The 25668-nt window shown below is 39.6% G+C and overlaps 2 protein-coding genes across 7 annotated transcripts; both read right to left on the bottom strand.

The window, feature by feature from the left end:
* Nucleotides 1–1275: 1275 nt before the first annotated feature.
* On the bottom strand, nt 1276–8142 carry LOC149102775 (tetratricopeptide repeat protein 28-like). Of its 5 annotated transcripts, XM_089273354.1 has the most exons (4): nt 7725–8142; nt 5511–6177; nt 3570–5390; nt 1276–2850 (listed from the first exon to the last, which is right to left on the bottom strand). In XM_089273354.1, the coding sequence occupies exons 1-4, from the start codon at nt 7946–7948 to the stop codon at nt 1276–1278; spliced, it is 4287 nt and encodes a 1428-aa protein (XP_089129480.1). In that variant the 5' UTR covers nt 7949–8142. The 5 variants fall into 5 exon arrangements, with proteins under 5 accessions (XP_089129480.1, XP_089129476.1, XP_089129479.1 ...); XM_089273350.1 differs by having other exon boundaries at nt 1276–2920; nt 4360–5870; nt 7790–8142; XM_089273353.1 differs by lacking the exons at nt 3570–5390; nt 5511–6177; nt 7725–8142 and adding exons at nt 6330–6830; nt 7071–7662.
* Nucleotides 8143–13768: 5626 nt separating this feature from the next.
* Nucleotides 13769–22594, bottom strand: LOC149102774 (dehydrogenase/reductase SDR family member 7-like). Of its 2 annotated transcripts, XM_089273347.1 has the most exons (7): nt 22267–22594; nt 20395–20519; nt 19555–19747; nt 18880–18926; nt 18232–18351; nt 15469–15638; nt 13769–14157 (listed from the first exon to the last, which is right to left on the bottom strand). In XM_089273347.1, exons 1-7 carry the CDS (start codon nt 22535–22537, stop codon nt 14070–14072), a joined length of 1014 nt encoding a protein of 337 aa, XP_089129473.1. In that variant the 5' UTR covers nt 22538–22594; the 3' UTR covers nt 13769–14069. The 2 variants fall into 2 exon arrangements, with proteins under 2 accessions (XP_089129473.1, XP_089129474.1); XM_089273348.1 differs by lacking the exon at nt 18880–18926 and having other exon boundaries at nt 19580–19747; nt 22267–22593.
* Between the last annotated feature and the right edge of the window lie 3074 nt (nt 22595–25668).

Raw genomic sequence — 25668 nt, 5'->3', positions numbered from 1 at the left:
ATTGGCTCGCTAGGGGAGATAAACACGTGAAAGGGGCGTGGAAGTTTGTCGAAAGAAAATTGAGTGTTAAAGCCCCTAAACACCTCGGGTGTGGCTTAAGCTTTATTTTACCCCTTAAAGATGCAACTTCTAAAAAAGGCAAATCAGAACTTTAATGACTTTCGTGACAATTTCATCCAAGGCTTTCTTCTGTGAAGAGGTTTAAGTACTTCCATGCCCGGTCGATTTAAACCACTTACACAATAAGATGAAATTTTTGCAAACTCTCAGAATTCAATGATTGCTGAGAAAATTGGCCCAAGTATTGAAAAAGTTCGCGAGAAAATCCTCTAAAAGAGACAACATAAAACATCCCCGTCTCTTTCACATGGGGATACCTCCGTCCGCCCCATCGAACTGAGAAACTTTGCATCAATATTGGGTAACAAAGTCGCTCGACAGATGCTAGCCTTCTTAAGAGATATGCCTGATTAATTTCGACAGCAACATTAAAAAAATTCGTTTGCAACCACGGCAAAAAAAAACAAAAAAAAAAAACGTTCGTTTCTCTACTGCTTCTGTGAAAAAAGAAAACCAGTTGTACTTGTATTACACAATGGCAACGAAAGAAAATCAAAGCAAACTTGTCTTTTCTATTTCCAATGTCCTTGCAGAAGTTTCTTGGCTCATTTCTTGATGTTTAATTTCTATGGAGCACTCCACTGACGAAGTCTTTGCTTCCTATAACAACAAAAAAGAACAATTTGAAGATATTTTCTTAAAGTCTCCTAACCATTGCATAACATTAATTTCTCTTTAGCAGAGAATAAAGCCTGAAAAGAGAAATAGAATCAAAAGTCAAGCTTGAACGGGATTCAAAACTATGACCGCTACTATATCGGTGCAGTGCTTTACCGACTGAGTTATCAAGTCAACTGTGAGCTGATCGATTATTTCTGTGTTCATTGTCGTAATATATTCGCAGGTGATGAATACAGTTTGTTTCTTGAACTGAAGGTATACGCGCCCTATCATCTCTTAAACGTAAGAACCAAATGTTAGGTAGATAAATCACAAGAATAAGGGATCTGATTGCCTTACAAGAAAGTTTTCTGTTAAAAGAAAACATTTTCTCAGTAATTGGAATTGAAAATATGTTGATACACTGTAGCTGCTTTATATGCAACACAGCTAGATGTTGCCCGTTTAAACACAAAAGCAGAAACTTTTTAAGTTATATTGGTAACCAACGCAGCACATTCCTAAAATCCTTTCTTCGCTAGCAGAAACATACCTTTATTTTTCAAACGCAAGTGTGACGTCATCTCCAATCAGCATAAACGGTGCCCAACTGGAAACCTTGGTAAAGCCGTGATCTCTCAACCACTTCATGGCCGCGTGAAGAGATACACTGGCACTTTCTCCACGAACAAGGTGCTCGTAAAAGCGACTCATCAACTTCTTTGTTGTACTGTCGTCTAGAGCCCACAGTGCCACCAACACTGAGCGTGCACCGGCTCCTAGAAACGCGCGAGCGATTCCAACAACTCCCTCGGCTCTAATTTGTCCACGGCCACTGTGACAACAGCTTAGTACCACCAGTTTAGCTCGCACTTTCACTTTTGAAATGTCGGACACTTTCAAAAGGTAGTCGTCTTCTAGTGGAACCCCGGTGGTGGAACGTGGAGGAGAAAGAGCAATTTCTCCTCTTTCAGCATTACCATGTGCAGCAATATGTATCAGACTCACTGAATTTAGCTTCTCAAGTACCGCTTCCTTGGTTGCGTCCTGTCCTAACAAAGGCCAAACGCCCAGCCGTCGTGCGATCATCTCTGCTTCCTTTCTTGCACCAGGCAAAGGTACGAACTTTTTATTGACTTCTTCTCTGTAAATCACCACACCAACATCAGGATCACCCACTACCAGAGCACCAGTCTGACAGTGATAGTCTGCAGGACTGTCCTGAATGAGCTTCAGAGTCGACAAAGAAGGAACCACGCGGATTCTGAAACGCTCCGATAAATATTTCCCACTTCCATTGAGTAAAGCTGGAAATGGAACACGGTACAGGTTGCGATCAGGAACAATGATGATTTCAGGTTGGTCAAGTAAGTCGGATACAGGATTGACGAGCAGTTCGTAGAACAAAGTTAGACTCGGTTCGGGATTATCCGTATTCCCAGGCTTATCTTGTCGCAAAGTTGTGAGGTTCTCTTCTTGACAAGATTCAGGATTTGTTTCAATGTCATTGCCATTCAAGGATCGATCTTCGCACACCTCCTCGGGTAAATTGCCAAAGTCTTGGAAGCTTTCAGCCATGATAGCAAAAAATTCATCCAAATTTTCAGCAACCTTTGTTAATCTTGTGTAAAGAGTCTTTTTATCCACATCAAGTTTTCGGAACTGAATGACTCCGCTTGTCTTGAGAATCCACAAAAACACTGTTTGAGCAAAATAAGAAATGTACAGACAAGTAGAGTTACTTTCTTTCTTCATGATATTTTCAACAACAGTCCATAATTGCGGGTCAGCTGATATGCGATTTTCAACAGAGTACTGAGTTGCCATTAAGTCTGCTAAGGCTCTAGCTCGTCCAAGCTCTGCAACATAAAGAGCATCCTTAGGATTTCCAGCGCGAAGAAACAACTCACTGAGCAGCTGATAGGGAACAATATGCATGTCTGCAAAGGATATCTTAATTTGATCGCTGTCTTGAAGAAAACCTCGCATTTTTTCGGATTTTTCAATACTTCGAAACAAAAAGGAAAAAGCTTCCTGAAAATTGTGTTGTCCTAACTTCGTCAGTGAAAGATAACAATAGCAAGAAAACTCAATTTCAGCTTCTCCAATATTTTCACTTATGGAGAGTGCCTTGTCAAGATATTCCTCGGCCACGTCATGATCACCGCCAGATTGAAACACTTGCCCAAGGCTGAGGTAACTTGATGCTTCTAATCCTCTGTGACCAATTTCAACTGCAATCGCAAGTCCTTTCTCGAAGCAGGCTTTAGCTTTATCTTTATCACCGAGAGATTCATGAAAAAACCTTCTTTTAAGTAATAACGCGCTTGTCCTTCTTTATCACCAATTTTCATGATGATCTCAAGCGCATTATCACAAGATAATTTACTCTGCCTATATTCCCTAAGACAAAGAAACACAGTTGCCAGGGATAGGTAGGTGCGTGCTTCGTCTGTCTGGTTACCAATTTCCCTACTGATCGCAAGTGCTTTTTCATAATATTCTTTAGCCTTGACATATTCACCGAGAGATAAAAACACAGCTCCTAGGTTTCCATAGTGTGTTCCTTCTCCTTCTCTGTCACCAATTTCCATGCTGATCGCAAGTGCTTTTTCATAATATTCTTTAGCCTTGACATATTCACCGAGAGAATGAAACACAGTTCCTAGGTTTCCTTACGATGTTCCTTCTCCTTTTCTGTCACCAATTTCCATGCTGATCGCAAGTGCTTTTTCACAATATTCTTTAGCCTTGACATATTCACCGAGATAATCAAACACAATTCCTAGGTCTCCATAGCGTGTTCTTTCTCCTTGTCTGTCACCAATTTCCATGCTGATCGCAAGTGCTTTTTCACAATATTCTTTAGCCTTGACATATTCACCGAGACAACCAAACACAGCTCCTAGGTTTCCATACGATGTTCCTTCTTCTTTTCTGTCACCAATTTCCATGCTGATCGCAAGTGCTTTTTCATAATATTCTTTAGCCTTGACATATTCACCGAGAGAATCAAACACGATTCCTAGGTTTCCATAGCATTTTCCTTCTCCTTGTCTGTCACCAATTTCCATGCTGATCGCAAGTGCTTTTTCACAATATTCTTTAGCCTTGACATATTCACCGAGAGAACGAAACACAATTCCTAGGTTTCCATAGCATGTTCCTTCTCCTTCTCTGTCACCAATTTCCATGCTGATCGCAAGTGCTTTTTCATAATATTCTTTAGCCTTGACAAATTCACCGAGAGAAAGAAACACACTTCCTAGGTTTCCATACGATATTCCTTCTCCTTTTCTGTCACCAATTTCCATGCTGATCGCAAGTGCTTTTTCACAATATTCGTTAGCCTTGACATATTCACCGAGACAACGAAACACAGTTCCTAGGTTTCCATACCATGTTCCTTCTCCATGTCTGTCACCAATTTCCATGCTGATCGCAAGTGCTTTTTCATAATATTCTTTAGCCTTGACAAATTCAGCGAGAGAAAGAAACACACTTCCTAGGTTTCCATACCATGTTCCCTCTCCTTCTCTGTCACCAATTTCCATACTGATCGCAAGTGCTTTTTCATAATATTCTTTAGCCTTGACATATTCACCGACACAGCGAAACACATCTCCTAACTTTCCATACAATGTTCCTTCTCGTTCTCTGTCACCAATTTCCATGCTGATCGCAAGTGCTTTTTCATAATATTCTTTAGCCTTGACATATTCACCGAGAGAATGAAACACAGTTCCTAGGTTTCCATACGATGTTTCTTCTCCTTTTCTGTCACCAATTTCCATGCTGATCGCAAGTGCTTTTTCACAATATTCTTTAGCCTTGACATATTCACCGAGATAATCAAACACAATTCCTAGGTCTCCATAGCGTGTTCTTTCTCCTTGTCTGTCACCAATTTCCATGCTGATCGCAAGTGCTTTTTCACAATATTCTTTAGCCTTGACATATTCACCGAGACAACCAAACACAGCTCCTAGGTTTCCATACGATGTTCCTTCTTCTTTTCTGTCACCAATTTCCATGCTGATCGCAAGTGCTTTTTCATAATATTCTTTAGCCTTGACATATTCACCGAGAGAATCAAACACGATTCCTAGGTTTCCATAGCATTTTCCTTCTCCTTGTCTGTCACCAATTTCCATGCTGATCGCAAGTGCTTTTTCACAATATTCTTTAGCCTTGACATATTCACCGAGAGAACGAAACACAATTCCTAGGTTTCCATAGCATGTTCCTTCTCCTTCTCTGTCACCAATTTCCATGCTGATCGCAAGTGCTTTTTCATAATATTCTTTAGCCTTGACATATTCACCGAGACAACGAAACACACTTCCTAGGTTTCCATACGATATTCCTTCTCCTTTTCTGTCACCAATTTCCATGCTGATCGCAAGTGCTTTTTCACAATATTCGTTAGCCTTGACATATTCACCGAGACAACGAAACACAGTTCCTAGGTTTCCATACCATGTTCCTTCTCCATGTCTGTCACCAATTTCCATGCTGATCGCAAGTGCTTTTTCATAATATTCTTTAGCCTTGACAAATTCAGCGAGAGAAAGAAACACACTTCCTAGGTTTCCATACCATGTTCCCTCTCCTTCTCTGTCATCAATTTCCATACTGATCGCAAGTGCTTTTTCATAATATTCTTTAGCCTTGACATATTCACCGAGACAGCGAAACACATCTCCTAACTTTCCATACAATGTTCCTTCTCGTTCTCTGTCACCAATTTCCATGCTGATCGCAAGTGCTTTTTCATAATATTCTTTAGCCTTGACATATTCACCGAGAGATAAAAACACATTTCCTAAGTTTCCATACGATGATCCTTCTCCTTCTCTGTGACCAATTTCCATGCTGATCGCTAGTGCTTTTTCATAATATTCTTTAGCCTTGACATATTCACCGAGACAACAAAACACATTTCCTAAGTTTCCATACCATGTTCCTTCTCCTTTTCTGTCACCAATTTCCATGCTGATCGCAAGTGCCTTTTCATAATATTCGTTAGCCTTGACATATTCACCGAGACAACGAAACACAGTTCCTAGGTTTCCATAGCATGCTTCTTCTCCTTGTCTGTCACCAATTTCCATGCTGATCGCAAGTGCTTTTTCATAATATTCTTTAGCCTTGACATATTCACCGAGAGAACGAAACACAGTTCCTAGGTTTTCAGACCATGCTTCTTCTCCTTCTCTGTCACCAATTTCCATGCTGATCGCAAGTGCTTTTTCATAATATTCTTTAGCCTTGACATATTCACCGAGACAACGAAACACATTTCCTAAGTTTCCATACCATGTTCCTTCTCCTTCTCTGTCACCAATTTCCATGCTGATCGCAAGTGCTTTTTCATAATATTCTTTAGCCTTGACATATTCACCGAGAGAACCAAACACATTTCCTAGGTTTCCATACCATGCTCCTTCTCCTTCTCTGTGACCAATTTCCATGCTGATCGCAAGTGCTTTTTCATAATATTCTTTAGCCTTGACAAATTCAGCGAGAGAAAGAAACACATTTCCTAGGTTTTCTTACCGTGTTTCTTCATTCGCTCTGTCACCAATTTCCATGCTGATCGTAAGTGCTTTTTCATAATATTCTTTAGCCTTGACAAATTCAGCGAGAGAAAGAAACACACTTCCTAGGTTTCCATACGATGTTCCTTCTCCTTCTCTGTCACCAATTTCCATGCTGATCGCAAGTGCTTTTTCATAATATTCTTTAGCCTTGACAAATTCAGCGAGAGAAAGAAACACACTTCCTAGGTTTCCATACCATGTTCCCTCTCCTTCTCTGTCACCAATTTCCATGCTGATCGCAAGTGCTTTTTCATAATATTCTTTAGCCTTGACATATTCACCGAGACAACGAAACACATTTCCTAACTTTCCATACAATGTTCCTTCTCGTTCTCTGTCACCAATTTCCATGCTGATCGCAAGTGCTTTTTCATAATATTCTTTAGCCTTGACATATTCACCGAGAGATAAAAACACATTTCCTAAGTTTCCATACGATGATCCTTCTCCTTCTCTGTGACCAATTTCCATGCTGATCGCAAGTGCTTTTTCATAATATTCTTTAGCCTTGACATATTCACCGAGACAACAAAACACATTTCCTAAGTTTCCATACCATGTTCCTTCTCCTTTTCTGTCACCAATTTCCATGCTGATCGCAAGTGCCTTTTCATAATATTCTTTAGCCTTGACAAATTCAGCGAGAGAAAGAAACACACTTCCTAGGTTTCCATAGCGTGTTCCTTCTCCTTCTCTGTTACCAGTTTCCATGCTGATCGCAAGTGCTTTTTCATAATATTCTTTAGCCTTGACATATTCACCGAGACAACGAAACACAGTTCCTAAGTTTCCATACCATGTTCCCTCTCCTTCTCTGTCACCAATTTCCATGCTGATCGCAAGTGCCTTTTCATAATATTCTTTAGCCTTGACATATTCACCGAGACAACGAAACACAGTTCCTAGGTTTCCATACCATGCTTCTTCTCCTTCTCTTTGACCAATTTCCATGCTGATCGCAAGTGCTTTTTCATAATATTCTTTAGCCTTGACATATTCACCGAGACAACGAAACACAATTCCTAAGTTTCCATAACATGTTCCTTCATTCGCTCTGTCACCAATTTCCATGCTGATCGCAAGTGCTTTTCCACAATATTCTTTAGCTTTGACATATTCACCGAGAGAAAAAAACACATGTCCTAAGTTTCCATAACATGTTCCTTCATTCGCTCTGTCACCAATTTCCATGCTGATCGCAAGTGCCTTTTCATAATATTCTTTAGCTTTGACATATTCACCGAGAGAAAAAAACACATGTCCTAAGTTTCCATAACATGTTCCTTCATTCGCTCTGTCACCAATTTCCATGCTGATCGCAAGTGCTTTTCCACAATATTCTTTAGCCTTGACATATTTACCGAGAGAAATGAACACAGTTCCTAGGCCTCCATAAGCCACTCCTTTTCCTCCCCTGTTACCAGTTTTTTGCTCATAGTGACCGCTCTCTCATAAAGTTCTTTTGCCTCACCATACATACATTGATTCTGATATATCTGTGCCAGATTTATGCTAAGCATACCTTCTTGGACAGTATCACCACACTCGCGGAGAATGGTGAGAAGTTTCCAGCCGCACGCTATTGCATTTGAGTGATCGCTAACACGACGGTACGCCTCAAACATGGTATGATAGATTTGTCTGTAAATTGTTCGCTGTAATGGCTTCTTTACACTCAGCACTTTGTTACTGAGCAAAACTAAGCTTTCTCTGCTACCTCGATGGCTTTTAAGGCACGACTAGTGTTGAGAAGGAAATTTGCAACAACTATGGCTAAAAAGATAGCATGTAAAATTTCTTCTGCGTAGTTCATGACGCTGTCCGAAGTAAGTCTTGTAACTGAAAGATAAATCAAATAAGGCTGAGTGTAGAATTTTTGCCGTATTACGTAATTAGCTTTTTCAGGAGCCATAATAAGGGACGGAGAAGTCTTGGGATCCGCGCTGACCTATGATATGGGACAATTTTTCTATTTTTAGAAGGAATTGCGCCATCCTGACGTCATATATCCGCGCGGATCCACGCATATGTCGGGGGCTCTCGCGTGGATGTTGTCATGTTGCGTGATAAATTGGTGAGAGTTGCGAGATTCTCTTGCAGATTTTTCACAGCGATGGCAGGGAATAAGGCAGGGAATAAGAACCAGGGCTCTTATATGTAGTTTTATGCTCTGAGCTTATAGAAAAGGTGAGTTTTTCAGGGTCGAAAACAAGCCTCAATTTCGCGCTGTGAATGGATAATATCTGCTCGCGCTAGTTGTACGAGTAAGATTTTGCGTTTGTTCTTTAAAGAAAAGTTATGCAAAAAAACTCTTTACCCTGGTATCGAGTTAATTTGTTCGTTTCCCAAACAATGCTTAATCATAACCAAACCCTGTTTTTGATAGTTTCTCATTGTTTCTGTTTGTTTGGCGAATTTGAAAAAGTTTTTGAAAGGAAAGTCTGACGCGTACGTTAAGCAGCTCATTTGCACAGTGCAGCGCGAGCACTTTCAAATCCGAGTCGGTGTTTTCAATTGTCAACAAATCTTGACAAAGATTTCTTTCGTTATCTTTTGTGCTGAGATGCTGCAACAGTTTTCACCAACGCCAAAAGGCTACTAACCTCATGTGTGTTTCTTTAACATAGTAAAATTTTACACTGCGAAAATAAAATAGACAAGGAGTTTTAATAACTCAACCAACGAAATCGAAATCGTTATTCGAGTTGATTAAAGAACTCGTCATCGTAACTTTGCTGATTATTTCCGCTGTATTCACATATTTTCAGCTAAGCTTTTAATATGTTCTCAAACATTTATCAACCTTAAACATATTTAAGAACAAGAGATATTATATGAGTTCGATGTATGTTTTCAATTTCACACGAAAGTGCAGAAGTCCAATTTGTCATGTTTTATTGACTGTACAAAACACGCATCGGCTGGCGCTCTTCTTCATCGACAACAGACAATTTATTGGATTTTTACACAAACAAAACTGAGCAGCATCTACAGACATAAACTTTATTGCCACTTATTGGGCCTTGATAAAATATCAAGCGTTGCTTACAATTCAGGCGAAACTCAAACTTGCAATTACTTTGTTTTACATTTCGGTCGAGATATACTCTGGCGAAATCGTCGCAAGCGTGTGGCAAGAGAAGGGAAACTCTGAAGTCCTGAAACGCTGCTATATCCAAATATATCCAACATATATGAAACTTAGAGCGGAGTAATGTGGAGGTCTTGTAAAAGAAGCAGCGGAACACAACTTGGTCAGTGATATAAAGCTGGACATAACTAAATTAAACACTGTCTTACTTCACTCAAACTGGAGCAGCTTACGACGAAAATACTGAAGCAAAATTCCAACAGGCAATGAAAACAAATTGTTTCGACAAAACCCCACATTCTCAAAAAGATTAAATTAAAAGAAATGTATTTTCAACAAATCGTACCTTTCCGGTATGTTTCGACTGCATTTCAGGCGCTTGGTCGAGCCATGGTTTCTATTCTGGCGAGATGCAGTCCAGTTAAAATACCCACTGAGACGAAATGAGTCTGATATGCCGCCGAAGCGCAGCAAAAAAGGTACGATTAGGTATTTACAGTACACAAATTCCGTCATCCAGCGATATATCATATCAGTGATTTAATATTGCAAGTTGTCATGCCCAGAGGGTATCAATGGAGCGGTGGCTTTTACTGCTAGTTAAGAGAGTTAAGAGTTAATTTATTTTTCTTACGGTTAGCAGAAATTTTAACCAGAAATTTATTTCCACTGTTTCAAAAAGTTATGAATTAACTTTCAGAGTTGAAAACAGTTAATCTGATTACTGTAAAACATAGTTAAGGTCTTAGTACCATTCCAGGAAGGAGAACGGTTTTGTTATAAGAATTGTAGACTAATATAGTTTACAAGCCACAAGACAAGGCACAAAATGTCTTGACAAGAGATCTTGAGACTTTCACTTTCGTGGCTAAAATGTTTTTACCGTTAACATTTTCTACAGCTAACGGTTGACTTAACAATTTTTTCGCCTAACGGTTAAATTTTGACTCGTTTTACGGCTAACGGTTATCGCCATCGAGAGCCTCTGCCCAGGACAGTAGACACGGCTTCTGAATTGTGAATCTGGCTACGGTATGATTGTACCTCAAAAATAATGTCGGGCAATGGATTATATTCCCATCACCCGTCTGCTTAAGAACACACTAATATTGTTAGGAGAAATCAGAAATTGGTCAACCTGGCGCGTCTTAAAACAGCACAGTGACAAATGATCATGCCTGCAGCCAAGAACGGATGATCCATGAACTTCTTCTGGGGGTGAATTATCCCAAATCTATAGAGTGTGTTCACGCCGCGGACGTCATCAAATTCTCAAATCCAAAACTAAAGAGCCACTAAAGATTTTATCCTCATCAGGCATTAGAGGGACTAAATTTATATCAGTTTACAAATTTACAGTTCAATAGCGTCCTTCGGTTGGAAACCAGCGCATTTTGAATTTCGGAGTCATGGCGGTGCGTGACATGAAGCTAAGATCGCGTTTGTCGAAGAACATACACTTATCTCGTGATTTTTAGCCATTTTAGGAGTTAAAGTATTAGGAAAAGTGCTTTTGTAGATGTTTTTTGGTTTGGATCAGATAATCATTTGTCTAGATAGCCAATGTAAGTTCCAAATGTCTTTCCGGCCGCCATATTGGAGGACTAAGGAGTTCCTCCAGCATGGCGACTCCATACAAGGCACTATAATTTTGTACGGAACATTTCGACGAATATCTCAACTTTGGGACAACGCACACACCTTAAACTCGGAGAACTGTCTTCTTTATTTATCGTCTATAATATCACAATTTCTTGACATTATCCACTGAATGGCTTTTACTTTTATTTTTTATTGCGTGACAATGCACTCACTCTATTGACAGGGAGTGGCTATTGTAAGCGCTTAGATGCCTGACTGAGATAACATTGTCGCATCTGTTAGTTTTATTTTCGTGAGGTCGCTGAAAGTGAAACAATATGCGAAAAAAATCTGGTTGCCACGACATATGAGGTCACGAAAATGTGACGACGTAATATGACACAAGCGTAACGCGCACCGAAACTGAAAATAGATTTCAAAAATTTTGCACTGGGAAGTGCGAATCGTTCTCTTAAACCGCCCTGACTTGTTGCAGCAAAAAACGTAACACAAATTAAAGCTTCCTTTTTAAACAAAGCGCGGGATGATGTTTTTTTCGTACAAGCCTTTGCCTCTACATTTGAATAGATTTTCATGCACAAGGATACGATTGTTCCAAGCTTGAAGAAGAGTTCATTGGTCACCTGTATTCGTGGTTTCATTCCGACACCGTCAGGAATACAAAAAGATATACGGCCTGATTCTTTACCAATAGCAAGAAAATATCTAAAAAGACCACAAAAATAGACATCATCAACACCTTAAAAGCGCTATACTTTACTACTGGATAAAATGTTTGATTAACTTCTGCTACGCTAACGTTGGTTGTCCCCGTGAATGATACATAAATAAAGTCTTTACTTACTTACTTATCTATAGACTAATACCCAAATCATACCAAGTTATCAAGTTTAATCAAATCGGGTTTAGGTTTTTCCAATTTTTGGACTAGGTATTGAATTCATTTTGAAAAGTCAAATTTCAAACCACCTTGCTTACATATTTTTTTCAACTAGGTTTTTACTTTGTTAATCAATTTGCAGGGTGTGTAGGGTATGAGCGGCCGAACTTAAATTAGTCAACTTAGGTCTTTTTCCAGCGGTGAGAAATAGGAAGCAAGCTAGAATAAATTGTTTACGAAACTGACTTAAATCAAAATAGACTGCTGACAGTCTGTCTGTTGTTCAGCAGGAATCCTCCGTGGGAAAAAAGATGGCGACTGGTACATATACCCATAGTTCTTAGCGCACGAAAACCGTAACAACGTTCATAAAAACGTACAGAAACGTTATAAAATCTTCAAACCTAGGTTACTTAATGAACTTGGTACAGGAACAAATATTGTAAAAGTTTGGCTTTCTTTTTGCCTTGAAGGCTCTGCTAGGTTCGCAAGGCATTGTGGTAAAATGTACAGCCGCCATCATTTTTCCTACGGTGGATTATGAGGCGAGACGCTTTAGCCTAGAGGGGAATGGGACGAGCATACCGGCCTTGTCTCGCCCTCTTCCCTACTCGGCCACGGCCATACAACCCTTTTGCGTTTGCGATGGCTGAACACTCGTCTAAGTCACCCTTAGGGGAAAAAAAACCGTCTGCCAGCGGGCCTGAATCAAAATAGGTCTTAAAGATGATTTCCAGTCCGTACTGCGCACTCTCGAGAGTTTGTTTGCATTATTTGTTTCGTCTCATGTAGGACATCACAAAGACCAAAAATTCGAAACCCTATTTGACCTGACCCTTAAATCAAAACCTTGTTTCAGACCTACGTTATGATTGGTTCCCTAGTTCAGACCAATGTTAAGTTACCATAAACATAATTTGTGAAGGGCTTTTGTCGTTTTTCTTTTCGATAATGGTGAAAAAGTGGCTTCTTCTTAAAAACTTACCCATATGAAGTACCCTGTTTATGAACAAAATGGCTGAAAAACCACACCATTTGGGGCCGCACATACCCTATATAGCCCATATAATGGAGTATCCCCCTCCCCTCCTCCGCTGACGTACCGTCGCAACTGCCAGTCCCTCTCCGCTGATTTGGAGGTAGAACATCGGGTTGTAACCGTCAACAAAAGGAGTAGACATGTGGAAGAATGTAGGGCTAATCAGGGTTTCTATGAGCTCTAAAAAGAGCTCCCGATCAACTCGCTGCGATTCTTGAACGGAACACATTTGATTTACTTCGCAGCGACTGTTGGTGAACTTCTTTCGAATGCTTTGTAAATGAAGATGGTTAAGTTAACTGGTCTCAACGCACAAGATACAGTTGCGGAATTTATGCAAGCATAGACGTCGCCAATTACTTTCAATAAAATACTTTCACAACAAAACTCGCTGGACCGTAAAATGTTAGCCTTCGTTTATCCCCTCCACTAACTATGCCGCTATTACTGATTTCATGCTTGCATGAGCCGAAACATTGCCATTGTTCATAGAGGCGGAGCTTAGAGTCATTAATATGCTCGCGCGAGGTTCAAAATGAATCAGTTCAACTCCCAAAGGCTCTTGGGACGGCGAGGAATCAAAGAGAGAAAATGTATGTTCCAGAAATGCTGGATTTGATACTATTTCTAGACATTGGATTCCCTTCATATGTTGCATGAGCCCTTTGTACGTTTTAAGAAAACATATCGATGTGGAACCCAACGAGCTGACATCTTCATTTAGAAGAAATTCGGTCTCAAAGTTATCATACAGCTATTTCCCATACTCAAATTTACCCAGAGTAGGTCAAGTTGAACACAAAATTGATAAAGGTTAACGAGATGGTACCGAGTCAAAAATGGTTGTTATTTTATTATGAAAATATTTTCTTTAAAAGCCATATGCAACCCTTTCCATATTTTATAGTCGAGCCGTGACAGAATAAAACGCAGGGGAACCTTTGCCTGTTACGGCCATTTTTCTTTATTGTGTCATGCCATTTGTCGTCTCGGTCTTTCAAATTTAGCGCCATTGCACCCGTAAATATCCCAGATGTGTCACACAATTCTGCGCGATGAGAGTCACATATAGAAGGGAAAGGGGGCAATACAATGTTACATTTTCACGACTGTTCTACATTCCATTTCCTTAGTCTATGACTCCCTGGTCAGTTCTGCTGCAGATTTCTCTTTATGCTGCAAAATTGTTTTTGTGGCTTCCATAAGGAACATCTTAGTAAGCCTGCAAGTAAAAGACATGACAAAGTGGTTTTGATATTAATGCCACAACGTTAAAATCACGGTACAGTGGCCAAAGCCCGGGGGGTGACTTCGCTGTTGAAGGGGTGGGGATGCTCCTTGTCTCGTTTAGGGGTGTAAAATTGCGGATTTTGATTTATCATACAAACACCAATGAAACACCAGGTGAGCTTTCGCGCGAGTACATGATACATTCACAGGTGAAACGATGACCTTTCCAATGGCTACGTAATAAATCGCGCCTTTCATAGTAAAAGTAAAATGGTTTGGTATGCGTATTTTGTTGGTGTTTAAGTAATTAATTGGACATCACATCCCAGCCTAGTGATTTGGACTCTGCCACTGCCGGTCCCAAGCCCAAATGAGACAGGAGGAGGGTTGGGCGTGGGGCTAACAAACCCTCCCCATAAAAAGGTAGCCTGCTACAGAAACAGAAATTACTCAAGACGCCTCAGCTCTTGAGAGAGAAGGTCCTTAAGAAGACGGATCAATGGTCATTGATCAGTGACCATTTCAATTGAGAATGGTTCACAAGACCACGAAGATGTCACCAGACCACTCAACAGAAAATCAGACTGACCATGTTTGCATTGGAAAGAAATTCAGAAGTCGCTCCAGGACGTGAGAGTAAAAAGAGGTGCGGATGTTGCTTCAGACCAGACTTAGCTGTTGCACATCTCAAGCTAAAACTAAAGAAAAACTGGACTGGAGCAGCGCCTCGACGTAATAGCTTTGAAATCGGGCAGCTGAAAGAATGATGCAAAGAAGCTAAAGGAGTTCAGGGTCACAGTTAAAAACAAGTACCAACTTCTCTAGGAACGGATGAAAGATGACGAGGCTGTTGATTGTATTTGGATGGGAGTGAAGGAGTCTTTAGTTTCAACTTGTAGGTAGGTACTTGCCCCCAAGAAACACCACAAGGATAGGATAGCACATACATACTAACAACTTGTGACAATGTGGAAGGTGAATTGATCAACATGACACGAGCGTGGGACAAAGAAAAAATCCGAGGCCCTGACAAGAATCGAACCCATGAACTCCCGAACAACGGGCGGGAAGCGAGCTATGAGAACTGATGGAGAGCAAGGCCAGTTCATATGTGACAGGCGTCTTGCATACTGCTACAATCTGCACTGTTGTAGCCATTGCGAGTGGTGATAAGTGAATTCACATCTTTGTTCACTTATCACAACTAGTCACTATTTTTTCAAGTGCTTTCAGGAAAGCTTGATCATAACTTATATCACATCACAATTAAACAAACTTGTTACATTAATTAAGCAACACATACCATCTATAAAGGTTTGGGAAGTACTGGTTTAAATAGACCATCAGTAGACCCGGTTCACTTGAAATCCAAACTTCATCCAAGTTGTTTGCCATGCTCACTACCATTAACTCTGCACAGCGCTCAGTCGACATTAATTGTAAGCCAGATATATCAGGTGGATCCTTAAACTTCTGCAAGGGCAAAAGTCACCGGAAATTTATTTCAAATGGCGATTACACTTACAGTTACATTACTGAATGCCAGTTGCTGATAGCTCTTCATTGTAAACACACAAAGTCGGTTTCTGTCCCGTAGACACGAGTCAGCCCTGTACGTAGTACTCATATCTAGATGCCTTGGGCATTAGAGTTACATGACACGCTGTTCTCATTTCAATTGGCCAATCAAAGTCTAAGATAACAAGTAGAAATAGAAACTAGGAAAAATGTACCTTGGATTGGCTGCGTTCAGTCTACTCACATCATTACGCCAGCGTGGTTGCCCCGAAGGTGCAGTCGATATCACGCCCAACTAGTATCTAGGGAGACGCAGGTTCGAATCCTGCTCGGGACGAGAAGTTTTTCTTTCATTCCAGAGACATGTGTCTTGCCAGTTATTTACACCTTTCTATTTAAGTCTGAGATGTCTAATATGGTTGGCATCCCTGACAAGTCATTGTTTGTCTAAAAATTGTCAGTATGATGACAAAATAGCACTTCCCATAAGAGTCAATGTATGTTAAGGTATAACGTACCTTACAACTATCGAGAGCTAGCCACTGTCCAGTTGGTGATATTTAGGCTAACCTGCCTGCTTTTAAGGCTAACCAAGAAGTGCCATTTCGTCACTTTACCATTTTGTGTTTTCTACACGCCCCTGGACATACAAGGTACTAGGCAACGCTTCGTGGTGGTATACCATGATATTCCACGAGACACTTTTATTTTGTTGGCACACACAAAAGCCTATAGATGAGTGTGTATACCAAGAAAATACAACTGACAAGTGGGATATTCCATTTTATATAATAAGTCAAGTTATTTGTTACATTTTGATTAGTTCTCGCCTATGATCTATTGGAGGGCAGACCCATAGATGACATCAATTTAACAAACATTTCCCCTGTTTTTTTGTTGTTTTTTTTTGCTATTTTGGTTTTTCATGGCGGAAGGCTTTCAGAATTTGGATAATATTTAACAAGATTGGGTGAAAGATAACTAAGGTACAAAATGCCTTGCCAAGGCCGTGAGAAGATAGAAAAGCCGTTTTTTTTTTTTAGAAAATGACCCAGAAAAAATACTCAAGCTCTTCCATTCAGCATTCGAGTGAGACTAAGCCAAACACAAAATTGGTCTTATAAATGTTTAGGAGAATATATTTTTTTAAAAATTCAACTTTTTTCAGTCTCAAAATAATTGTTGACACAGATTGATGTCAGGAATGAAACATCAAAACATCACTTCTTAAATCAGTTAAAGTAAAGTTAACACAGTTAACCTTGCTTTCCGACACAAAATGTTCCAGTCCGTTTCAGGGCACAGCAGTCAGGCAAAGTATAGCTCACTAAAGCTCACGGCCAACTGTATCGCAGCTAGAAAGTGTTTCCGACACTATATCAAACTGATTTGAGAATCACCAAACACAGAAGTCACAGAAGACACAAATTTCCACCTTCACTAACGCTCCTTTCATTCAAAACTATAATTGAATAGCCTCCAATGTTGACTGCAACTGCAAGTTTTGAACCAAGCATATATTTTCCTCCTGCAATATTCAAGGCAACGTCCGGGTTTTCAGCTCACAGGGCTGCTCTGATGACAAAAACTGACTTGATTTTTCAGGCTTTTTCTATAAGACTTGTAGATTTCACAGTGAAATTCTGCTTTCCCAGTAAGTTTTCATTCTATGGGAAGTGATGCTCTATTCAAGGTTGACAGTGCCAATTGATTTCCCTGAACCAATCACAATTCTTTGCTATGCATAATAATCAATTAGATTACTTCATATTGTGTAGACCATAGATTTTCTCAACTTGTTATTTCTGTGTTACTTTGTCAAAGTGGGCAATTGAGGCCCAGCTTTCGAGTTTATATAAGTTGAGAGATTTTGAATTAAAAAAGCTTTTCCTGTGGTACCTTGTTTCATTATTACATAAAACAAATAGATCATTTCCATGTTGCCATGAATCTGTTCAGTAATAGATCACAGACAACGTCAAAATGTGGTAAGAACATCAGTGACACACTCGGCTATCGCCTTGTGTGCCACATTTTTGTTATCACCAGATTTTGATGTCATCTGTGATCAGTATTACTGAGCAGATGCAAGGCAACATGGAATCTATTTGTTAAGTATACCATGAGAAAGTGTTGCATAACCATTTAATACCATGTCTACTGGTGTAAATGTATATCTATAGCTTTATGTTACTTCATATTATATGTTTTACTAAATTACACTTTTATTTAGTATTTTATCTATTTGATGGATATTTAACTAGTTTTTTTCCTCTCATTTTATTATGTTTGTCACACATTTTATACATGAGCCCCTGGCTCAGATACTGAGGGCAACCTAATCCCATGCACGACATCAATAAATTAATTGATTGATTGATTGATGTCAGTATCTGTCATAGAACATACAGTGGCCAACACAAACTCTGCAGTGCGTGATGGGAGGATTGGGTGTAAAACAATGGCTTTCCTGTATCCTGATTGAGCGATCCTTAAAGGGTTACAAGTCTTTATAGATATATCGATCAAAAACACATTGTTTTCTTACTTCATCAATGTTCTCAGTGAAAAAATGAAGAGAAATGTTTGTCTTGACAGGTCCTGGCAGAACAGTCTGTACATGAATGTTGTGCTCAGCCAGCTCCAGCCGCGCAGTATCAAAGTAGCCCTAACAAAATGATAATGGCCATAAGTACCTGATGCATTTTCTGGCCATTAGACTTAGTGTTGTTTCCAAGACAGAGCCATTAGGGAGCACTGGCCAGGGGTTGAAGGGGAAACAGAATTAACTGTTTCCTGTGGGATCAAGCAAGCATATAATTCTGAAAGAACTAAAGAATGTTTCAAAATTTCCTATTTGACTTGAGACTTAACAAGCTTGATTTTCACCACTCTCTCAAGTCTAGCCTGTGGTGGGTGATTGAAGCCTCACTTGAGACACGACCTGATTATACCCCATTCAAGCTATTGTTTCCTCATGAAGTTCAATTTAAATACTGTTGTTTCCTTGGACATTATTATGTGAGAAAAGAAGATAAAACAAGAAATAGACAGTCTTAATTTAACAAAAAAAAAGATTAAGTAAAAAGGTATGTTGTTGCGCGATTTAGCCATGTGCTGACATGTGTTAGTAATTTCTACAGGTAGCTTGCAGATGCACTTCAATTAGCAGCATTTGTGCCCTATTAGTACATACCTGCAATGCATGTTTACTGGCACAATAAGTTGCTGAAAAAGGTACGCCTATGAAGAATATTTAATTTTACACATAGTTATCAGTATTACTACAGAATTCACTCACAAAATTATTTCATCATAAAAATCAGCTGCACGTTCGGTTGGTCGGTCTGTCATTCAGTCAGTCAGTCTGTCAGTCAGTCATCCAGTCATTCAGTCAGTCAGTCAGTCAGTCAGTCATTCATTCATTCAGTCCATCCATCAGCCAAATTGAGTCAGTCAGTCAGTCAGTTAGTCAGTTAATCAGTCAAATTGAGTCAGTCAGTCAGTCAGACTGCATTAGTCATTCAGTCAGTCATATTGAGTCAGTCAGTCAGTCATTCAGTCAGTCAGTAAGTCATATTAAGTCAGTCAGTCGAATCGAGTCAGTCAGTCAGTCTGTCAATCAGTCAGTCGGTCAGCCAGCCATTTAGTCAGTCAGTCAGTCAGTCAGATTGAGTCAGTCAGTCACTCGATCAGTCACTCAGTCAGTCAGTCAGTCAGTCATCAGGCACTCCTTTCAAGACTTTTCAGTTTTATAAAACAAGTTTAACAATAAATTATTTAAACCCATGCAGTTAATACATATTTTATAAAACCCAAAACTTGTCAAATTTAGTCATTCCAACAAATGAATTAAAATTAATGACATTACATGTTTTTCCAGCAGTACTGCTCACCACCACAATCTGCCCCTTGTGACGTTCAATCATATGCGGGAGGACTGCTTTGGTCAAAGAGATGGGTCCAACAAGGTTTAAATCCAAAAGTGCTCTATCCACCTCTAATGATGTTTTTTTCACCAAAGCTATCTGTGACCTACCAGCATTGTTCACCAGAATGTCAACCTAATACATTGAGAAAACAACTGAACTGGTAGTCCTGCTTCAAATGCCTCATGTTAATCTGCTGTTGTTTTCTTGGGCTTTGTTTTTTTATTTCTATTAAGGTTCAGTGCATGACGATCGATTGTGCAAAATTGGGAATGCACTTGGGCATGAATAAAGAAATAATGACAACGGAATGTTCTAACTACAAAAGTTATACTAAACCAGTCTATTGCACCTGAGTATATGACTGTACCTCATAGAACAAGAAAATCACTTATTTATAAATATTAATATAAATTATAATATCATATTTCATGGCAATATCAAAACATCAAACAAAACTTGTCTCTGTTAAAACTTCATTACATAATTCGTGAGTCTATATAATATAAAAGTCATTATTTTTATTGTAACTGTGCACAGTAAAATTATTGGACAGATTATGAAATACACCTGTACACACAGCTGGTCTATCACAAAACACCTTTTTGTAATGTCATCTGACTACTAATTTAACCCAGGCTCCAGCGGAGTATTGGACCTCTCTCCTTCCAAAACATAATTGTTGTTTTCATTGCAGAATCAGTGTATCATACCAGCAAAATTGCCTTGTTTGACAGTCTGAAACCCTGTCTTTACATTATCAAGAAAAAAACACTGTATACCTTTCCAAAGTGTTTGAGGACATCTTGAGTCAGCTTTTCATGTGTGTCATATTTTAGCAAGTCCAAGGGAAGGACAAGAATATCTTGATCTGTTTTAAATGAGGAATCATGAGCAATGGCAATGGCTGAAATATAAAAATTTACATAAAATTTATTATGAAATGGGCATTAGAAATTAGCCAATAACAGTAAAATTAATTATAAAAGAGGGTTTACATGAATTTTTTTTTTACGTGTCAGACGTGGCACAAAGAGCCCAAAGTCTAAACGTTATCATATAAAGGTATCCAGCAAGTGGATTTTAAAACAATGAGATTAACATCAACTCGGGAAATGGTTGCTGGTGAGATTTCATTCTAACTTGTAATATTATTGGTTTTTATTATATGGCTGTGTCTCACAACGACTGGGAACTACCGAAATCATGAATTTGATTGGCTGAAATCGATATTGACCGCGGCCTAGATTTTCCCATCTAGGCCGGCATCTAGACCGCTTTCATTTTGCATTGAAAAAGTAGCAAACTCAAACACAAAAATGTTCACCGTTTTCTTTTATTTTTTTCTCAATCATTTATGGAGGTGCCAAAAAGCCTGATGACAAAACAAAGTAAAGAGGACGAGCAAATTTTGGCAGGTTTAAGTTAAGCTCATCTTCATTTGCAAGCAAAATGTCAGCAAACCAGTTACATTAAACGAATTAAAGTTTTCTTCTTTGCCATAAAATAAACATCTTATTAACCGAGCTAAGTCGATCTGTATGGGAGAATCTTGACCTGTTGTGTGTACAGAACTCACTGCGTTTGGTCTGTACTCACGACCTTGGTGAAGATTCTTCCATACAGACCTCCTGCTTGGTTAATAAGAGCTAAGTAATAATAATAATAATAATAATAATAATAATAATAATAATAATGGCATTTCGGGCAGTATATCCACAGGGTGGCTCTTCGCCTGCCCGATGCTAACTAAATTTACAATTTTACTTGTAAATTTACAATTTACAATTTACAAGTAATAATATTGTAATAATATTGTAATATTATTGGTATAAAGCCGACATGCATCATGCTGTGTAATCTAATGGCAAGACAATTAACTCTCACAGTGCCTCTCTCCACCCAGGTGTATAAATGGGTACCAGCAAACTTAACGCTGGGGGTAAACCATCCAGGGGGGAGTAGAAATACTCCTAGTCACTTCATGCAACAGAAACTGAGATAAGCTGCGGCTTGATGAGCCACTTTGCTCGTATGCAGACTTTATCTTTTACCTTTACCCTTGCAAGGCTGCTCTTCTATGAAAAACTGTGGTGACATAATCAAATCATTCAGGGACCTTGACCCGATGTGTGTGTGTCTGGGTGTGTGTGTGGGGGGGGGAGGGGGACTCCCAAATAAAAAGGATGGGGAGTCTCCTCGTACCTTTTTGGGGTTAAAAACGTGGTTTTGGTCCCTCTTAGGATGCTTAGCCTCAAAAGGTCCACACCGGGAGCTTTTGCAGTACCTTTAAGGGTATTGAGCCGGGAAACTGTGGCAGGAGATAATGTGTTATGTAAGAATTGGTACCTCTTTGAAGGGGACAAAAAAATTCCGACGAGCACCCCCGTCAGGGAGTTTGCTTGTCGCGAATCAGATGGCAAGCTGTTCTACAGCTCAGCTCTAGACAATAAATCGGGGAGCTATCGTTTGTTTGGGCAGAGATTGCGCCAGAGAGTCCGGGGCTGGGCAAGTGTCCGTCCTCTGGCCGTGGTAAAATTTCCAAAGCCCCGGAGCTTTAAGGAGATCTCAAAAGCTTGCCATTAAAATAGTACGACGTACTTAATTTATCCAAACCCATTTTGCCCAAGTTATTTTATCTTAATTCAAGCTACCTGCACAATTCTTCTTGACTCTCTCTAATTCTGCCTTCCTTCTCGCAGACAGTACTAATTTGCCGCCATATTTGACTAGTTCATAAGCCAAATATTCACCGATACCGCTCGAAGCGCCAGTAATCCAGACCACTTTCCCGCGCAAGGCAACCGCTGGATCTTGACCAATCCTCTCATAAATCATCAATAAAAAATCACCATCTTGGAATTTGAAAAGTAAGAAACAAACAAGAGGGACAAGAACTGCAGCGATCAGGAAATTTCGGCCCATTACGATGACCTTGCAACTTATGACCACGTCTGTAACAAGACACGTGACCAATCGATGATAAAACAAAAAAATATTGGAATAGGAATCGGGACCAAGGACTAAGGAACGAAAGAACAGTGAACAGGGAATGGGAAATACGGAGTTTTGGTTTTACCTAAACGTGTTACACCACAAAGAACGTATAATCGATAAACCTGCGGAATTTTATCTATTTATTTTTTTTTTCATTATTCGAGAACTTTGTGTTTAGAGATTCCCTCAGTTGCTATACATTATTTGGCATGGGAGAGATTTGTCTGATTTTGCCACTTAGTCCCCGTTTAGTCCTTAATAAATTAGTTGAACCTCACTATTCCAAACTCTCAGGGGAATCAAAAAATGGCTCGAAATAGCAGGAGGTCGAAATAACCGATAGTAAATGACTGTAGCGCAAATCCAAGGGAATGGTTTTAAGTTCGACATAACCGAATTCGATTTAGCGGGGTCCAACTGAAATGCTATATCTTTGCTGCTTTTATTTGGTCTCGATAGAAAATAGATTAGCATGGAAATGGTTGTTTGAGTTGTCTGCGAGAGTAAAAGTAACGTGCAAGGTAAATCTGTGAGCCCAAGAGAAAAATTCTTTTCGCTAACGTATTTTTGCCACATGCGACTTTAATAAGTATCTCTCTGCGCGAACTGCTGAATTTAGTTTTTTGCAAAATTAAAGGTGATTAATAGGAAAGATATTTGTTTACAAACATTGTTTTTGTTATATAAATGTACAAACCGTTAAACAAAAAAATTCTTTGTTTCACCAACCAATAGTTCTCTGGTTGGCATCTTAATAACAATAGATGACGTCACTGAGTCTTTGCTATTCTGTCTCAAATGGTTGGCCGATCGTTTGAGACCATTATTGCAGCATAAAATGATAAAGATTGGTAGTAATCCATCAGATGATAAGCGAGAGAGTGCTGCAAAGGGTTGTCATGCACCTTGATTAAAACGAAGCAAACATGGACAATAGACGTATTGGGTTAACGTGTTTACAGCTTGTTGCTACCCAATTCATACCACGTGATGATTCATTTGGGAGGTTGCAATTGTTCTGTTTGTACATACACTCATGCACTCAGCTGCGCGTGACAAGTTGCACAATTGGAACCACACGTGATCTGAATTGGCTGGCAACAAGGATAAACACTTAAGCCGAATACGTCTATAGCTTTCTTTTTTACATTAAAGCCGAAACATGATTAGGGTAAAGCTGCAACAAGTCGCAGGGACAAGTCCCATCGTGTGAACTGGCCATTTTTGCTTCAAAATCTGGTCGCAGGGAACAAACTTTGGTTCCTACGACTAGTCCCACGAATTCAAACCAGTTTGAATTTTTGGGACAAGTCCCTGCGACTTGTTCCTCAAAACGCTTCGTGTGAACTGTTCGTGGGCAAGTCCCTGCGACCAGTCCCTTCGTGTAAACTCTTCAGGCGACTAGTTGCAGGGACTAGTCGCAGGGAATAGACCCCTCGTGTGTGCCGACAAATATTCTGCTTTCTATTCATCGCCGATAACTGCCGTCGTATTTCTTCATCGGCCCATATTTCAACTAGACATTTGGCCTCATAATAGCCCCAATTTTGGTTCTTTAGGGCAGTCGCCTCCTCTCCGCATCCATCCGCCATTTTTAACGTGTTTGGTCTGATCATAATTGAAGGTTGTTTTAATCATGCTCAGAATAATCATGTTTCATTCGCGCAATGCACTGTCTGATGTGAACACTTTTCATAACGAAACACGTTTCATTCGTGATCAGACTAATCATGTTTTCGGCCTAGTGAAAACACAGTTTAGCTCTTCTAATAAAAGTCTGGACACCCCATCTACTTGTACAGGGGCGGATCCAGGAATTTCTGAAAGGGGAGGGGGGGGGGTTGTACACCTTTAAACTTTCGACGCCATCGGCGAGGATAGCGAATGCTGCAGGTGAGAGCTTCCAAGGGGCTCCGAGGTCATCCCATTTTTTTTTTCCGATTTTGTCTTCTAAAACGCGATTTCCAATGTTCCTGACACGCGTTCGTGAAAGCATGATATAAAATCTGGAGTTTACCTTACTTCTCAACCAGAAAAACACAACTAATAATTCAGTCGTGAAATGTACCTTATCTTCAGTTCCTAAAGCCTGGTTCACACTAGCGACAACGACATCGTCACTAACGACAAAAAAGGGACGTTAATTCGACGTAAAAAGGACATTATATTTGTAGTGTGAACATGTAGACATAACTAGAATGACATATTAGCAACATGACAGCATGAACATAACGACATAAAGATCAAACTGATCTTTTCCCTATGTCTTTATGTCGATGTCCTTATGTCGCTAATGTGAACCGGGCTTAACTTGACAATCAGTCACTTGGTGGAAGTGAAACAACTTCAATTCGTATACAACAATTTTATTCTATAACTTTTATGAAAAGTCGAGAAATAAAAATACCCCTGAGCATTAAGAAATGTTTAAACTGGAGAGCGAAACAATCTAATTATTTTAGTGCAAATCTACTAGTAGTTTGCTTTATCAAATCCTCTTCACAGACACTTTTCTTGGCAACTTGCACGGCTCCGTAGAAGATCACAATTATGTGAGATGAACTTGTAATTATATTATTACACGTGAAGTAACTTTTGGTTGGTCTAGAGAACGCCTCGGGTGTAGGTGAAACACGTAAACAGGTGTTTGAAATTGTTTATTAGAAGCAGATTATGAATCGAGAACATATGCATGTAAAAAAACGTTTGTAACTTCACTTGTAGGAAAACAACTACTACAGTACAGCAAAGTTAACGTAATTAGGAAATATATAATTTTAACCTACACTGACAAAGATAATAGAAGCAAAACGGTATATACTTCTTTTATACCCTAAAGTTTACCTTCCGGTGCTTTTAAATGAATAAACAATTGAGATTAGCGCTCACCGGCGTGGGAGGGGGGAGGGCGGGGAGGGGGGTACTCCCATTTAAAAAGGACGGGGGCGCCCGTCCGAAATTTTGAAAAGAACACCTAAGAGGTACCAAGATCCTGTTTTGTGGGCGTGGCTTTGAAAATTTTTCTCCCCTAAGAGGCACCAATTCTTACATAATACATT

This window comes from Orbicella faveolata, unplaced genomic scaffold (genome assembly GCF_042242905.1).
Source record: "Orbicella faveolata isolate gen_17 unplaced genomic scaffold, um_ofav_v1 contig_35, whole genome shotgun sequence".
Classification (NCBI taxonomy): Eukaryota; Metazoa; Cnidaria; class Anthozoa; order Scleractinia; family Merulinidae; genus Orbicella; species Orbicella faveolata.
The sequence above is the reverse complement of the archived record's forward strand: the minus strand, read 5'-3'. Positions and strand labels throughout refer to the sequence as shown.

Bases quoted from the DNA above. Each gene is read 5' to 3' on its own strand.
- LOC149102775 (XM_089273354.1), bottom strand. From the start codon at position 7,948: ATGTTTGAGGCGTACCGTCGTGTTAGCGATCACTCAAATGCAATAGCG. The intron at 6,178-7,724 runs GTGGCTTATGGA...AATTGGTCACAG, and splicing joins GTAACAGGGGAGGAAAAGGA to AGAAGGAGAAGGAGCATGGT. The intron at 2,851-3,569 runs GCACTTGCGATC...TATCTTGACAAG, and splicing joins CTAAAGAATATTGTGAAAAA to GCACTCTCCATAAGTGAAAA.
- LOC149102774 (XM_089273347.1), bottom strand. From the start codon at position 22,537: ATGGGCCGAAATTTCCTGATCGCTGCAGTTCTTGTCCCTCTTGTTTGT. The intron at 18,352-18,879 runs GTATGTACTAAT...TCATTTTGTTAG, and splicing joins CCAGTAAACATGCATTGCAG to GGCTACTTTGATACTGCGCG. The intron at 14,158-15,468 runs GTATGTGTTGCT...TTTTACTTGCAG, and splicing joins TTCCCAAACCTTTATAGATG to GCTTACTAAGATGTTCCTTA.